This window comes from Chenopodium album, chromosome 21 (assembly GCF_948465745.1).
Source record: "Chenopodium album chromosome 21, dcCheAlbu1.1, whole genome shotgun sequence".
Lineage (NCBI taxonomy): Eukaryota > Viridiplantae > Streptophyta > Magnoliopsida > Caryophyllales > Amaranthaceae > Chenopodium > Chenopodium album.
In genome coordinates this window covers 40,195,976-40,213,563 of record NC_137854.1, presented here as the reverse complement: position 1 = coordinate 40,213,563, position 17,588 = coordinate 40,195,976, and the positions used below count along the sequence as shown (strand labels likewise).

The window sequence follows — 17,588 nt, the reverse complement described above, 5'->3', positions numbered from 1 at the left end:
CCCGAAACCCCAACCCAACCTACGCAGAAATCGATCGCGCGAAACCCCAACCCGCACCATTGTCCTTCTCTTCTCTCTATTTCTCAATTTAATTTGGGGCTGAATTGGGTTGTGGACGTATGTGGGTGGTCATTGATGTTGTGGGCGTCGTTTGCGGTTGAATTGTGGGTTGGTACTTGGTAGTTGATGGATGTTGTGTTGAGTGGTGATGTTGGTGGTGTTGAGGTGGTTGTACCGTAGTCCGTGGTGGTTGTAGGTGGTGGTGAGTGGCTTAAATGGTTTAGGTGGTTGAGGTGGTTAGTGGTTTAGGTGGTGATAATGGAGGAAGGGAGAGGAGAGAGAAATGGGCAGCAAGGGGAAAGGAGAAAGAATTTTTTTTTTTTTAATTTCAATTATTTTTTATATTTTTTTAATTAAAAAAAATTGGCCAATTAAGAAGTGCCACGTGGATGGTAACCGGTCATAATGGGTAAGGTGACCTGCTAGGGTTGATAGGAGAGAATAATAGGTAAACTTAGGATTATTCAAGGTTAATCGAAAGGTTGAATTATTTTGGGAGAATGATTGAAAGGTTGGATTATTGGTGTGAAATTTTCCTTAATTTTATTATATGTCACAGTACTGACGACTTTAATCACCAACTAGTAATTCATCTCCAACCATCGAGGTTGGATAAAGCCGTGGGAAAGTACTGACAACTAGCCACTAGGCCATCGTTCGGCCTTTTGTTAACCAAAAGAATAAAATATTATCTATGTTAATCAACTCCACCTACTCACCGTAGTATCCTCCACTCCGCTAAGACTCCCTCCTCTTATCGTTCACCACCCCTTCACCCCACCAAGACTCCCTCGCCAACACAAAAGCCTCGTTAAAGCAATATCTAGTAATTTAATTAAAATAAAAAACATAAAATTTACTTTTAATGATAAAGTAATGAGAAACAAAATGTTAGAAAGCTTGAATTACATTTTGTGATTCCATAATATAGTACATGCATGAGTGAGTAACAGAATATGACTAAATACATTTGAGCAATTGAATAGGCACATTAGCTAAGAGTTAGGGATAACTTTGACTATCAATCAAAATGAGTAAAATAAAGGATTAATACAAAACTATTAACAGTAACTAATAAGTCATCATTATCCATTACACCTTTTTTTTTCGTTTGTGACAATTTCTTTTCTTTTTTTTTCGTTTTTGTGTAATCTTTGTTTTTTTAATTATCCTTTACACTAAAAACACAAAAATTACACAAAAAAAAATTTAGCTCTGTAAAATTATTTAGAGCTCTATAAGTCATCATCTTTTCTTCATCTTTTCTTAATACTATTTAGAGCTAAAATTTTAGTTATCATCTTTTCATTTATTTTATTTAACCACCCACATAAAGGATTTTGACTCCTCTTAACAAGTTCGTTTCTATTTTTTTTTTTAAAAACAAAATCATCGATGTCTGTAAACTTTAACTGCGATGAACTACTAGCTCCCCTAACTGCCACTACGTACTACTAGTCCTGCTGCTACTTTGAGCCTTGATGGGCCGTAATTAATAAATTTACGTATTTTAACCAAAGAAAAAGGGCGTTTTAAATTCCGCCCTCCAAATTTATCAAAATCGCCATCATTTGAAGTAAAATGCCACTACTGCCCTAACTAAATCCTAACCCATTTTCCTCCATTTTTTCCTCTCCACAAACACCCCACCACCCATCTTTTTCCACACAACAACCTTTTTTTGGTTTACCGGGAAGCTCTTGGCGGCACAAACCCAGGCAGCAGAGGCAGCGCGACGACCTCAACTAGCGACGACGGTGTGACGTGTCCTCAGGCAGCAGCAGGGACATAATGGGTGGAAAATAGGTATGCTTTGCGTTTTTTCATTTTTTTTCAAAAAAACTCCTGTGGCTGGTGTCGAAGATGAAAACCGGTTGCCAACAAATGGTAACCGGCGACCAAATCCGGTTGACCGCAACCAGTAACCGGTTTTCACCTCCGATTACCAGCCACCATTTTTTTTTGTTTTTTTTTTTAAAAAAAAATTATTTGATTGTATGGTAACCGGAGGCCACAATCGGGATGGTAACCGGAGGTCAAAACTGGTTACAGTCCATGGTAATCGGAGGCCAAATCCGGTTACCGTCCTCTGTAATCGGAGGCCAAAACCGGTTACCGTACAATTAGTTTTTAACTTTGGTTGACCGTCATTAGCCAGTTTCTCCGATCAATATTTTGAATTTCAACCTCCGGAAGTTGGTGTCCCCGGTTCATTTTCCGTCGAGCCACCTTTATCACCATTCATTTTTCCTTGACATTCGCCCTCGCCGTGTCTATTCGGTGTCGAAGGTAGTGGTTGTAATGGTTGTGAATAATGGATTATTCTTAGAGAAAGAAAATAAGAAAAAATGTAAGTAAGGTAAAATTATCCGTTTGCTTGAAATGATGGCGGTGGCGATAATTATGGAGGGCGGTATTTAGCATTTCACAAAAAAAAATATAACAAAATCATCAATATTTGTGACAAATCTTGATTTATGAAGGTTTTGATGGTCATTTTTATTGATGTTGCAAAGTTCGAGATGAGGTAAAAGACAAAAAAAAAAAAAAAAAAAAAAAAGAGGTATCTCGGTTTGTGTGTCATGCAAATTGAGAAATTTTTAGTACGGCAAAATCCGAGACATTTTAATTTGACCCCAAATCTTACCTTAAAGATTCATGCCTCAGTTTGATCCGGAACTTTCTTAGGGTATGCAAGTGCCAATGTTAAAAGTGCAATGTGATAATTAAGCGACTGTTTTGGTGCTAACCAACTTTGATGTTTGTGATGGAGAATGTGTGCATAGCATTCTTAGATTCAAGGAGTTAATTGCTATCTAAAGAAGTGTGGCAGGTGGAAATCAACCATTAATGTATTGTCTGTGCACCCGACACCCAGTTAAACAAATAAAAACGCGGAAAGAATATTAGATGCTCGAAAAAAAAAACATGTTTATTTTAACAAAGAACATGCATTAATAAAGAACATGACATTACAGAAATAACATGATAAAAACTTTATTAAAATTTCATGAAAAATTACACATTACCAGAAAAAATCTTTACCAAAGATATCATTTTCCCAAAAATAGTTTTCTCTCTCTCTCCATAAATTCAACTTTCCATAATAATTTTAGTTTTCAAATTAAATTTTAAATTACAAATTTCAAAATTCAAAAGAACATAAGTTAAAGAACATACGTCAAAGAACATAGGTTAAAGAACATATGTTAAAGAACAAAAGTTAAAGAAACTAATTTAACGAATAAAAAGTATGTCTAATATATGTATGATGTTGAGAGAAACCATTTAATCAAATCCATAATTTGAGAGAAATCATCTAGTAAAAAAAAACATTTTAAGAAACTAACGAATAAAAAGTAAAATGTTGTGAGTATATCCATAGTTAACTAATTTTTTCAGCGTTGACCATTATCAAGATCTTTAAGAAAGCTTCTTTTCTTTTTATTTTTATGAAGTTAAATTTTTGGGAAGTTGTTGAGTTCGGCAAATGTTGGTTTTCAAGGGAGTAAGGCTACTTTTGAGGTGGTTGGGTGATTTTCGAGTTGGTGGGAGTTGTTTTGAGTTACAAGATGGTGATTTTTGGGATAAGGGGTGGAGATCGGTTTTGGGGTTGGGGCGGTTTTAGCATAGTGGAGGCGGTTTCAAACAGGTTGTGTTGGTTTTTGGATTAAAAATAGAAGGACGATTTTGGGGGTGTTTTGAGGTGGTTCAGTGCCAGGAAATTAGGTCAATGGTGGAGACCTGATATTTTAGATAACATGTCTCAGATTCTATGAAATTACTTACTTCCTCCGTGTTTTTTTACGTATTAAAGTTTGACCGGCACATAGTTTTAGACAATTTAATTGACTTAAATAAAATAAGAGGTAAGTGGGAAACTTGAAGTACTAAAAAATTGTACAAGAAAGATAGTGGGGTTAATATATAGTTTATTGAAAAGTAATGAATGTGAGATAAAAGTTATAATAAAAAAAAAAGTGGTAGTAGATTTGGGTGGGGACCATGAGAGGGAGATATAAATAATATTTTAATGTATCTTTTTGCCAAAAATAAAGTGTAACACTTATTAAAATACGACCAAATTTAGGAAGTGTAACAGTTATTAAAACACAGAGGGGGTGGGCCACACCATCAAATAAAGAGACAACTTAAACTAGAGAGTAGAGACTGCCTCTAAGGGTGTCTCTTGAGCCAATTTTATATTAGTGGTCATAGTTATACACTTGTTTTTTTCATGTTGCTATAATTTGCTTTCTCAACGACAACAAATGGTCCAAGTATTTTATTTTTCTTTTGTCAACTTAAGTACTATGGAGTACAAAAAAAAATACGTATAAAAATCATGTAAAATATATGCTTGTAATTTCTATTTATGTCGACATGATTATTCATGTCTTACTATCTTTTCCCAATAATGTTGGACCCAAATCTCGTAATACCGTTTTACACTCCACCAAAAAAAAAAAAACAAAAAAAAAAAAATACTGTATCACAGATTATACATTGACAATCTAATCAACAAATAATTAATACTCAAGTAAATACACCATGCAATGTTACGCTTATTTGTTAAGGACCCAAAATAAAAAAAAAAAAATTAAAAAAAAAAAATAAAAATAAAAAAAACCCTGTATTTTCAATACAATTCTCTATAAATAGCATCATTCTATTTTAGTTCCTCATCAACCCACAAAGCTCAACAAAAGAAAACAATATAACCCTAGCAAAAGTGATTCACCAAAATAGAGAAATGGCTTCATTTCTCCTCCCAGTTGCTGCAGTTACTCTTCTTTTCATTCTGTCCCCCGTTTCTAGTTTCGCCGCCCCTGTCCTAGACACAGACGGCGACCTAGTCAAAAACGGGGGAAACTATTATATCCTTCCACAATTATTAGGCACTGGTGGCCTAGCCATGAAAAAAGTTAACACCTCGTCACCATGCCCTCTTTTTATCACCCAAAAACTCTACACTAGGGGCTTACCTATATTAATGTCTTCCCCTTTGAAAATTGGGTTCCTTAAGACCTCTATTCCAATTGAATTTTACTTTAATCAAGCGTACGTCAGTTGTAACAAAGAGTTACGGTGGTGGGTAGCCAAGGAAGACGAAAACAATAATTCGTACGTTATTGTTGGTGCTGATGGGAAGTTTAAGGACACTTATGCATTCAAAATTGAAGAAGCTGAAATTGGTGAGAATGTGTATAATATAAAGTTTTGTCACAGAGTTGAGTCCAAATTATTTAGAGGAGTTTCGGAAACGGAGTGTAAGGATGTTACATTTGTTAACGACGAACTTATGGCAGTCGTTCCTAATTCTCCTTATCCTGTTAGTTTCATGAAAGCTGTTCCAAAATTGGCTTCTTATGTTTAATTAAGTTGATTATCAACTTGATTTAATTTGGACTTGTGTATGTAACAATGTAAGTGTACGTGGTATTATGTGGCTATATATGTTATATATAGTCCACACATGAATAAATTCCTCCTCTAGTTTATGAATTATTCATGAACGGAGTTGAGTTATGTATTATTACTATCTTTCTTTTTCTATTGATCTATTTATATTTAGTTAATTAACAAAATTTTATGATTGGGATGGAGCTGAGGATCCAAAACTAAACTCAAATTATTAATTAGATGAACCAAATGACATGTACATTCTATAGAAGCTAATCCAGACATATGATGTGTTCAACAAGCTTTAAGTCTAAAATGGGTCGTTTACTGATAAACGGGCCTGGGCCACATCCATTATAACTTTCCACTATACAAATTCAAGGAGATTTCACTTCAAAATCATATGACAATGAGAGGAGTAGCCTCTTAGCCTTATAAAGTGGATACAACTTTTTTGTTTCTTGAATGTGGGATACACATCCCAATACAAACTCACTTATACACTCAACTAATGTGGGGAAACACACCACTCATATCTTGGTTTTCTTATGGGCTCAACACTCCCCCTCACATGTGAGTTGTCCATAATATTGGCCCAGATCACAACATAACCAAAACCTGGCTTTGATACATTATAAACAGGTCTGGCCCACACCCGTCACAACTGTCCACTATACAAGTCCAAGGAAATTCCTCCTCAAAACTATATGGCAATGAGGGAGTAGCCCCTTAACCTTATAAAATGGACACAACTTTCTTGTTTCTTCAATCTGGGATACACATCCCAATACAAATTCTCACTTATACACTTAACTAATGTGGGACAACACACCACTCACATGTCGGTTTTCTCATGGGCTCAACATTTTCTAAATTGATAAAACTATAGTTAACTTTTAATGTTTTTATTGTAATTTTAGCTACCCCTAGAATCGTCACCCCATTTTATTCGAGATCAATAAGACGCCAACAAGTTTTAACTAGTTGATACGAAGTACTCCGTACAAGTTAAGTCATTAATTTAACGATTTTCTTAGGTAACAAAAGCATTAAACAACTCCCGTCAAAAAAAAAAAAAAAAAAAAAAAAAAGCATTAAACAACTTGCAAAGGGTACCATAGAACCAAACCCATTGCAAAATAAGCAGGTCGCACAAAACATTATTGCTCGTTCATATTTACATATAAGTTATGACCATGCACCACAGTCGCACATTATTACATATGTTGAGATGAAAATACAAGTGTAATAGCAAAATTAAGTTGCGCAATATAAAATTTTAAGGATGGAAGAATCACCAATGAATTGTTCCTAAATTACATATTTACATGTATGGTTGTTGCATAATCAAATAGTAATTAATTAAAAGTACGAGGCAAACGATAGCATGGGTCTATGGGATAGAAATCTAGGTGAATTTTTATTTATTTATTATTATTATTATTATTTTTTTTTAAATAAATAGTTTAGATTAGGGATGTTTACCTGAGATTCTATGATATATAGCGTAGTGTATTCTATGCAAACGACAAATATGAATGTTCTATTAGTGCTATTTGTGTAAATTAGAGAAGGAGAAAACAATAATGAAAACATATGAAACCACTCATAATAATAATACTGCATAATTAACTTGACAAAGTACAAAGCATTCTACGACTTATATAAGCTAACCTTAACCACAACTAATCCCTACTATTTAGCCCCACTAACTAACATGATTCTCAAAGTGGAGAAACAAACTCCACGTACCACTACACTATGACCATTAACATTGACTAAAAATAATAACTACTATTATTGACTCCTAACATTAAGCAACTAGTGGTAACTAACTAACTAAAAGATAGGAAACCATAACATCCCTAATAATTTGAAGCAATATACACCAACATGTTCCATATTGTAAAATAATAGATAGTTATTAATAACGTTATAAGGTTGACTTATCCACCATTTCCTAATTTTGATGAAATTTATTCCTTTGGACTTAAAAATTGCACTTTCTTTCATGATGTTGGATACGTCTTAGGCCTAAACCTAACATGATACTACGTATATATTAGAGTCTATCAATAGATAATATTGATTAGGACACATATATTTGTAGTTAATAATTTTTAACCTTTGCTTTGCATTTTATTATGATTCTCAATATGAATGAATCATCAAATGTAAACTGATAGAAAAATGGAATAGAGAGGTTATTATTTAGTGGAAAGCAGTAGTAAGACAAAATTGATCGTGTTATAATTAGTTATTTTTTATTAAGTGATTGTATAAAAGTGTTTGGTAAATAGCCAATTTCTTACGGTTATTTGAGTACGCAAAATAACTATTACAAAGATTGACATATTCTATTGTGGTAAAATTAAGGTATAATTTGTCGTTTCACCTTAAAAAAATTGAATAAACTAATAAAAAAATTTGTCCGATTAGCTTATTGAAAATAAGCTTATTTGGTGGAATTAGCTCATCACCAAACATTTCACCTTATTATTGTTTTTTATTTTTATTATTTTTTTTTTTTGAATGGTGATCAATCAATTTATATTAGCCAAATAAGCTAATTTATCTCTCTAATAAACACTTTAAGTCTTCACCAAACACCTCCATTCTTATTTCATCCACTATAATTGTAGGTATAAAATCTAATTATTAAAAAATAAAAGAGTTGTTATAACTAAACTCAAACGCGTTATAAAAAATCAAATCGATCCTTAGAATGGCTCCCTAGCTAAACAACATTATACTCCGTACACACTTTATTTTGTTAGCAAGGATAAGAAGCCAAGAGAAGAACATAAGGCTCATAGGATGCCATTTCTCTTTTGTCCGGTTCGATAGACTTTATCCTATTATGTGTATGTCCAAGAGAATTCAATTATTGGTCTATAAAAACAAAATACATACTTCCATTTAAAAGTTTTCTTATTAAAAATGTGTCAAAATTACAGATAGATTTTTCTAAGGAATCTATATGAATGATGGTGGTTCAAAAGTGAACCTGATTGACGATTTAATGATTTAATGTACGGATTGATTAATTTTTTTAGAGCAGATTGAACATAAGAGTAATAAGAAAATGTTAATTTCATTGAATAAAAAAGATTAAAAGGCAGTTAACACTTACAATTTTTTCCAATGAAATACGAATTCTAAATACAACTATTAAACAATTGTTAGACTAATTAATGAAATTGCTAATGTATTTGGCTACAACGGATGTTATATTAAAGTGTATTTTATGTTTTTGTTTGCATATTTTGAAATTAGAAATTTGGTCATAGTGGCTAGTTTTCCTTTTAGATTGTACATAGGAATTTACCATTATATCCTTTTGATCACATACATGCCCAAAACTCCCACTTGGTTAATTGGTTTAATGATTAAGTTACATATGTTGATGAATATTAGGTTTGTGTGTCAAAAATTGAACACAAAACTAAGAGGTACTTACAAAAAATTCCCTGGCTTTTAGCCTCTTCTGTATTTAAGTTCTAAGCTTCTAACTATATTCCACTGTTCTACAATCCTTACCCTCTAACTTTTCTCAAACTTCAGAAGTAAAAACGTGAAAATGGCTAATCCTTTCGTCCAATTTGCAACAACAATCTTCCTCATCTTCTTTCTTTCCATCGGAACAACAAAAACAGCCGCCAACGACCTTGTCCTAGACGTCGAAGGGAACCCACTCGAAGCAGGCTCACCCTACTACGTCCGCACTGAACTGTCAAAAATCGGAATTGGTGGTGGCCTAGTCGCGGCATCCAAACCAAACCAACCCGAATGCCCTCAATACGTAGCCCAATTAGCCCAAGGCTGGCACGGCGAAACCCCAGTAACGTTCCTCCCATCAGACCCATCGCAAAAACACATCCACATTTCCTCAGACGTTAACATAATGTTCATCAACACTTCATCTAGCGTCTGCTCGCAAGGAGCATGGCAGCTAACCCCCGATGCCAACTCCGGTAATCTCCACTTGTCTACCGGAGGTGGTATTGGAAACCCGAGTCCTCAGACCGCAGCTAATTGGTTCAAGATAGAGAATAGTATTGCTCGTACGGGCTCTTACCAACTCGAATATTGTCCGTCTAGTAGTACAATCGATGGGTTCGCAGCTATGAAAGATATTGTATGCGGCGCAATTGATGCTACTGATGGCACTGATGATGACACCATGTTGTGGTTAGGTCTGGTTCCAAGAAAGCCAGACTTCTTCCACGTTCTAAGTTTCATTAAAGCTTAAGTGTTGTGTGGTCGGTCTTCCTTTTGCTCCATAGTACATTGCTACGCATGTAATCAATGTTATAAATAATATTTGTAATTTGTATGAACAATAATGTACTTGTATGATGTATTATCAATGACAAGATTTTATCTTCAAATTTCTCTTCATTTAATAACAAGATTTTAGTATTGCATAACAAGATTTTAGTATTGAATCTCCACTCTATTTTATTGACTGATCAACTAAAAAAAAAAAATCATTGGAAAAAAAAAGGAAAAAAAAAAACCATTTTTCTTCAATTCTCCTCCTTCTCGAATCCAATATGGTGCTATGACTGCTCTAGTGCAACCCTATTGAAATATTTGCTTTAAATTGTTAGTGGTTAATTAACTCCTAATATTAGTGGAGTCATAATAGTAGTGGGTTAGTTTAGAGGGTTAATGTTAGTATGATCAATGATCATGGATCATGTTCCGTATTCATAGCTCAGTTATTTTGCCTATATATATGTTGCTATGTAGTACGTTTTTAATTGGATTGAATACAAGTTTTATTATTCTTTTCTTTCCTCATCTCCATTTATTATGTCAACAAACCTTTCGTTGGATATTCAATCACTCATAATTGAGTCATAAAATCAATTTTGAGGAAAAAATCATTCATTAAACTATTGTTCATTTCTAGAGGTGATTAATACTCAGTAAATAATTAATTTTAATAAAGAGGTCTTTGGTTCATTGCTTTATATATACGAGCCTAGAGACTATATGTGAAACTTGCTATGCCTATTTAGTTTGGTTGAGTCTACGAGTATCACTGATTTTCTAAATTTTTTGCCTATAAAATATTAAAGGATGAGATTAACTTTTTGTGTAGATAAGGTACTAATTTAATGGGAAAATATCTCAGGTGATAATATTTTGGCCTCACAAATTTTGAAATTTTATTTTGGTAGTCTGAAGTTTTAAACTCTGAAGACTACCAATCAACCACCATGTCACCATGTGGTCCATGTCTCAAGCAAATGTTATGCTGTTATTTAATCCAATATATATAATCGGTGTTAATTATGGTACGAGTCCAAATTCCTAAATGAACCTGGTTTACACTAATTTATTGTGGATCACTAATATTAGAGAGAATATGATTATTTTAATTAATAAACAAAAGGTCACTATATTAAATTAAAGGATATTTTGTGAAAAACTACCTTTTAAATTTCAGATTTTGCGAAAAACTACCTTGAAAACAAAATGTTGTAATTAACTACCTTATAAAGTATAAAATGTTGTAATTGACTACCTTCCACCAGAATGACACATCTGATTTTTATTTCCCGACGTTGACCATGTCACGTGAGGGTCACGTGACCCTTAATGACTTAATTCCCCCTTTTCCCTCCAATTTTTTCCATTTTACAGTCCATACTACTATACTACTATACAGTATACTTCACAGTCCATACTACTATACTAGTAAATATACTTATTTAGCTCACTACCCATTAACATAAAAAGTATACGAAGTAGGTAAGGAGTAAAAGAGTAAGCTCATTGTTATTACCTTAAGACTTTAAGAGTGTTAAAATAATGACAGACTGATGTAGCAACAAAAATTAAATATGTAACTATATGTACTGTAATCACTCTTATTAATTTAATTATACAATATAATCTACGTAAATGAAATTTTGTGCATACATGATTATTCGAGTATTATATATATGATACATCAACTCCTTGTTTAAATGAGGCCAAGAACTGCATTGTTACTAGATTGTTTAAGAAAATAAACTAATAGCATGTGAAGGCCTTGCAAATCTGACAAAGATACCAACTAGAACAAATATTTAACAATTGATGAAGTAGTCTTTCCAATTGATGCACAACGGATCGAAGTTAAACACATCTTCATCCAAACCATTTTCACGGGCAGTCTTGATCAAATTTTCGGTATTTGTATCGACAAATCTATAAAGAGAAAACCATTCAATAGCAAGGATACAATTACTCTTACAACGCATAAGAATTGAATAGAGAGTTAAAGATAGAAGTTATGTTATTATGAAGCTCAAAAGTTGAACTTACATGCCCTTAAAGAACAAGTAGGGTCTATACAAGTCGACCAATTTCACAGCTTTTTTCAGCTTTTTGTCGAAATTAAACAAGGGACGTTGCAAGTCACTATGACCCATTCTAGTAGCAAATAATAGAATCTGAAAACAAAATGTGTAATTAAATAAAATCAGAATAATTAATTTAAAAGGATAAGCAACAACATTATTGTTGAATTGTAAAGCGAAATTAAACTTACGATTTGAACAAAAAATTGCCATACAAAGAGAATGATTTCGAATATCTTTATGTTGCTCAACACAAGACCTTTCCCAACTATGATCGGTTTACCTTCACGATTGCTCCATGGATTTTTAGTGAAGTAACGATAGTGAATGTCATGCAACTCTTTAAAAGTTACAGGATTTCTATATGAGCTTCCGACTTGATATATTGTCAAACAAGGTTTACAAACATGGGTTTTCATTGCCACAATTATCGAATTCACAAACATATCTGCAGGTATCTGCATAGTTATTAATTTGTTAACATCATAAACGTTATTGCCAAAATTCACATAAATAATCATATAAATTGAATTATCGGTTTTATATATAACTAATAAGGTTTTATGGTCGGACTTTGAAAAGTCAAATGGAGAAAGTAATTTGAGACGGTTACTTACAATAAATAAAAGGGGTAATAAGGGAGGACTAACCAAATCTAAGATGGTGTTCCTATCCATGGGGAAGATACTTAGGATACCTTTTCCATACGTCACGGCCACACTATCAATAGTCCTGCAATCAAATAAGTAGAAATGGAAAATTTAATACTTTGTACTACTCTATACCAATATGGTCAATAGTACAACGTAATAGAGCTATTGTATTAGAGAGACTTAGTTTTTACTTTTTAAAATCCAACATAGGTAGGGAACACCTATCATACTATGGGCATGCATGTTCTCTTCAACTTAATTTCAGTTCAGTTTAATTCCTAATTTTTTTTTTCTCATTAACAATTCAGTTTAATTACTTGAATCACGCAAAGCTAACTTTAAAAATTGCGTAGAGTGATTTGAACCGGGGTGACCAACTAAGCTAACTAGTTGTATAAATACATCAGTAGTATATAGATCATGAACACGATTTAGTAATAGTTAGATACATAAGATTATATTCTTAAGATTTTTGTGTTAAATGTGATATTAAGTTCAAAGATATATACCTGCAACCTTCAACCCAGCCAGGGAAGGTTCTTTCAATGTGCTACACACGATGGTAGGCCTCATGATAACCACTGGTAAATTGCCTTGAAATTGCCCTACAAACATCTCTCCCATCGCCTTTGTAAAAACATAAGTATTTGGCCATCCGTAATGTTTTGCCCTAATTTATGTAGTAAATAAGAACACTAATGTTAGATCATTTTAAAGTGTCAATGAACCCATAGATTTTTAATATAATGTTTGGTTGATTAACGAAAAATGTGGCATTAATATGAAAATGAGGACAAAAATATGGCTCTAAACATTTAATAGAACGACTAATAATGTGTATTTGGTCCTATAAGTTTTGATATAAATAAAAGCATTGAACTTAAGGTATTTTTGTTGAGCCCATGAGAAAACCCACACGTGAGTAAAAGTGTTATCCCACATCGAAAGAGTGTAAAGTGTGTGGAAGTGTATCCCACATTGAAGATATAAGAAAATTGTGTCCACTTTATAAGGCTAATTTAAGGGGCTACTCCTCTCATTGTCATATGATTTTGAGGTGAAACCTCCTTGGATGTGTAAAGTGGACACTCATGACGGTGTGGCCCGGACCCGTTTATCAATTTTCACTTCAACTTATTAAAGTACATACATAATTGAACTTGACTATTTCGAAAATTATCACATCATATCATATCGGAATAATAGTTAGATCAAATCTTTTTAATTGTTTGTGTTTGTTTATTACTAAATGTCTTAAATATACACAAAAATTTATGAAAATTATACGTTAAAAATGCACACATTTAAGGAAATCTTATTACTTGATTTTTTTTTTTCTCCTTTAAAATTAGTGCATATATATAATAAGGTCTAAGTTTAATCAAATAAGAAAATCAATTAGAGCTAGTAGAAAAATTTAGATCATGTCCGAGCATAGAATTAGATTGGCGGAGGAAAATTATTAAAAACTTCTCTTCCAAAATGTCTCAGTACACTACTAGAAAAAGCTCAATTACCGATGGGAAATACCGATGGTCAATAAAAGCCATCGGTAAAAAAATAATTTACCGATGGTTTTTTCAATCCATCGGTATTTCTCAAAATACCGATGGCCTGACCATCGGTATATTTTTTCCGATGGCTTTTATCCATCGGTAAATCTTATTTTTTTAAAAGAAAATTAAAATTATTTTCCGATAGTTAAAAGCCATCGGTAAAAAAAATTTACCGATGGTATTTTACCATCGGTATTTTACCGATGGCTTAAATCCATCGGTGTTCTTTAAAAAAAATTTTTTTTACAAAATTAAAAAATCTAGAGTAACCCTAGTCCGGGCGCTCCCCTTTCCCCTTTTCTCTTTCTTCTCTATTTCTCTCTCTTACGCCTCTTTCTTCTTTCATCTATCTTCTCTCCTCTCTCTCCTGTCTTCTTCTTTATCTTTCTCTTCCCTTCTCTTTCTCGATTTCGTCCTCTTTTCTCACCTTCGGTTTATTTTTCTCATGGTCTTCGTGGATTTTATTGGTCATTGTAGATGAATTTCGTGCGAATTCGGCGACATTATGGTTTTTTTGGTCAAATGCGTCTACAAAAACTCCAGATCTGGAGTTTTATGGCCGATTATGACCATTTAAACCTTAAGTAGATGAATTTTGGCCATAATATTAAAGGTATGTTCGTTTTTGTTTGATTTTGTGTTGATTTTTATTTTATTTTTTTAATTTGATTTTGTGGGTTGTTTGAGTTATTTAGTAGGTTTAATACTTTAATTTTGTTGGTTGATTTTGCTTTTTTAGTTGGTTTGGTTTTTGGTATGTGGGTTAATTTTGGCTATTTTTCTTGATTTGTATTATGTGGTTTGATTTTGGTTATTATTCTTGATTTTTGTTGTTTTCCATTTAATTGTTTGATTTTGGTTATTTTCTTGATTTTCGTTGTTTTTTGTTTTCTGGGTTGATTTGCATGTTTCACCAGGGCGGAGGGCGTGATTGTCGGTTGGTGTTTGAGGTGGCGGTAGATGATTTTGGGTGGTGGTGTGGGCAGTTTGGGATGTACGGTAGGGGTAGGGCCGGGGGTATGGGCAGTGGATGGGTAGGGGGTGTTTTTAATTTTTTTTTAATTTTTTTAAAAATAATACCGATGGTTTCCCATCGGTAAATCAAAAATACCGATGGGTTTTTGCCATCGGTAAAATATCCCGATGGCTTAAGCTATCGGTATTTTAAAAAAATCCGATGGTTTTTGGCCAACGATAAAACCATCGGTATCTGGTTTACCGATGGCTTTTCCATCGGTATTTTCATTTTTACCGATAAATTGTCATCCGACGGCCAAATACCGATGGCAGCCATCGGTAAATTGAATACCGATGGTTTTTTATTCTTTTACCGATGAATTTTGGCCATCGGTATTTGGCTCATTTCTAGTAGTGATAGAAACTAGATTTTAAACCCATAATTTCAAGGTTAAACTCAATCTGTTTAGATAGAGATAAAGCTTAATTGGGACATACGATACATAAATAAAATTAATGTTGTTAGCTAAATTGTCTATAATTGTAAAATTCATACCTTTGATTCCCTAAATTTTTCATCATTATTCCGATTTCTTTTTCGGAAAGATCTTTGGCTTTAAGATTACTTAATGTTTGTTCAGCAAGCTTCTTCTCAGAATCAATATCCAACCCATTAACACCATTTAGTGTCTCACCCATGGCATATGCACTTTCAGATATTAATCCTTTTTTCTCTCCACACACGTACGCTGAAACACCAAATTAATTAAATTTTATTAGCTAATTATATATGTGATCATTAAAAGATCATCGGATAAAACCTTTGGACTCGATCGTGTACCAGTTGAGACATGGATGAGCAACTGTATATTAGCACAAGTCTTTGCAAATTTAACGACGTTCTTTGCTCCAAGAGTGTTCACGCCTAGTGCAACGTCATACCTACACTCATTAAAATCAATTCACACGTAATTAATTATATTTCCTTCGTTTCAAAATAACCTATTACTGTTTATGTACATATTTTAAATAATATATAAACATGCATGGATCATAAGCATGAAATATAATATAAATCCGTTAAAGTTTAATGCATACCTTTCATCAAATTTTGTAGTTGCTGCAACATTAATAACTATATCTATTCCCTAGCCTCGTACATATCTTTCATTTGATCAGCAGTAAGTCCCAAGTTCTTGTACGAAATATCACCAACAACTACACTTATTTTCTCCGACATGAAAGCCTCAAAATTTGTTCCCAAATTTTCTTTTAACACTTTGAACAACTCCATGCGTAACACCTACATCCAAGACATGACAATATACGACGTAAGATATATATGTTACACGTACTTCGAATGTTATAGAAAAATAAATAGTACTTCGTAATAATGTACATATAGTAGTCGTTCGATTGTGATCGGCGGTATACCTCATCTTGCAGCCGAACATTGGCTGCCTGAGCATCTCTAGCCCTTACAAGAAGGTACAACTTTTTAATGTTTGGTTGAATCCTAAGTATCTTCTCCACAAGAACTGCAATTCATGTAAGTATACACGTTAAAAAATAACCTTACGAAGTTGGTTAAACTAGCATGCACATTATAACACCATGGTAATGTACGCAATAGTAATCAATCAAGGGAAATAGAGAAATTACTCTTAGCAATGAAGCCCGTTACACCGGTAACTAAGATAGTTTTGTTGCTTAAAAACTCGGTTATGCTTCCAAAATCCATGATAAAACTCACAGAAATATAACTAAGTTTGATTTACTTGTAGATTGGATTTGCTTATAATATGATGAAATAAGCTCACTTGGCTTAACATATTTATAGGATCAGAACAAAGGCCAAGCAAGTAGCTAAAGTCTACATACACCCTGTCAAAATTGTTGATCCATCAACTATTGAGGGAAGTTTAGATTTTTTTTTTTTTTTAAATTTTTTTTTTTTTTTGTAAGCACATTTTGCTAGTCATCTTCTTACCTCAAATGTCCTTATCAATTAGGGTATAGCATGTTATCGTCATCGAATTATTACACACAACTGTAAATTGAATATAAGGATCGGAATTGCAAGTGGCGAAATTTAATATGTACAAGACAATGAAGACACGCTAAAAACATCTCACAAAATTAAGAGACTAGACGAGGTAAACAAGAGATATAATCAAAGGAGAAACAACTCTCTCCATCTCACAAAACATCTCGAGTGGAGTTACATATTAGCTTGAATTGGCTAGCCTAATTTATCTGAGCACTTAAACACTTAATAATTGTCCACCCAACGGTTTCTTATATAACATAAAAAAAACTCTAAAGAACCCCAAATTATTCCCCAAGGAATAGCATTAGTAGTCGTCATAAGCCTACCCGAATTTAGGAAGAAAAAAAACGTTCACGCGACCAAGCATGGGTGTGCTATGCAGGGCATATTCGTGCCCCTTCCCGGCCCAGCTTTGATAGCTATTGGTAAATTTAACGGCCATAACTTTCTTGTTTTTTATCGGAATTTGGCATATGATCTATCGTTGGAAAGCTCTTGAAACAAACATATTACCTCCAGCTTAAATCACCTCAAGATTAATTTTCGAATGAAA

At 33.2% G+C, this 17,588-nt stretch overlaps 2 protein-coding genes and 1 pseudogene across 3 annotated transcripts; 2 read left to right on the top strand and 1 right to left on the bottom strand.

Moving 5' to 3' along the window:
- The first annotated feature begins 4,813 nt into the window (after positions 1-4,813).
- Positions 4,814-5,437, top strand: LOC145600823 (kunitz-type trypsin inhibitor alpha chain-like). Its single transcript, XM_081656685.1, has one exon. The coding sequence runs from the start codon at positions 4,814-4,816 to the stop codon at positions 5,435-5,437; it is 624 nt and encodes a 207-aa protein (XP_081512811.1).
- Positions 5,438-8,847: 3,410 nt separating this feature from the next.
- Positions 8,848-9,896, top strand: LOC145602242 (21 kDa seed protein-like). Its single transcript, XM_081658416.1, has one exon. It carries the CDS (start codon positions 9,044-9,046, stop codon positions 9,713-9,715), a length of 672 nt encoding a protein of 223 aa, XP_081514542.1. The 5' UTR covers positions 8,848-9,043; the 3' UTR covers positions 9,716-9,896.
- Positions 9,897-11,312: 1,416 nt separating this feature from the next.
- LOC145603059 (fatty acyl-CoA reductase 3-like) lies at positions 11,313-17,263 on the bottom strand (annotated as a pseudogene). The gene is made up of 10 exons (XR_014104677.1): positions 16,648-17,263; positions 16,420-16,523; positions 16,084-16,288; positions 15,827-15,927; positions 15,542-15,734; positions 12,982-13,142; positions 12,470-12,551; positions 12,011-12,277; positions 11,785-11,912; positions 11,313-11,667 (listed from the first exon to the last, which is right to left on the bottom strand). The product of XR_014104677.1 is annotated as a fatty acyl-CoA reductase 3-like (transcript).
- Between the last annotated feature and the right edge of the window lie 325 nt (positions 17,264-17,588).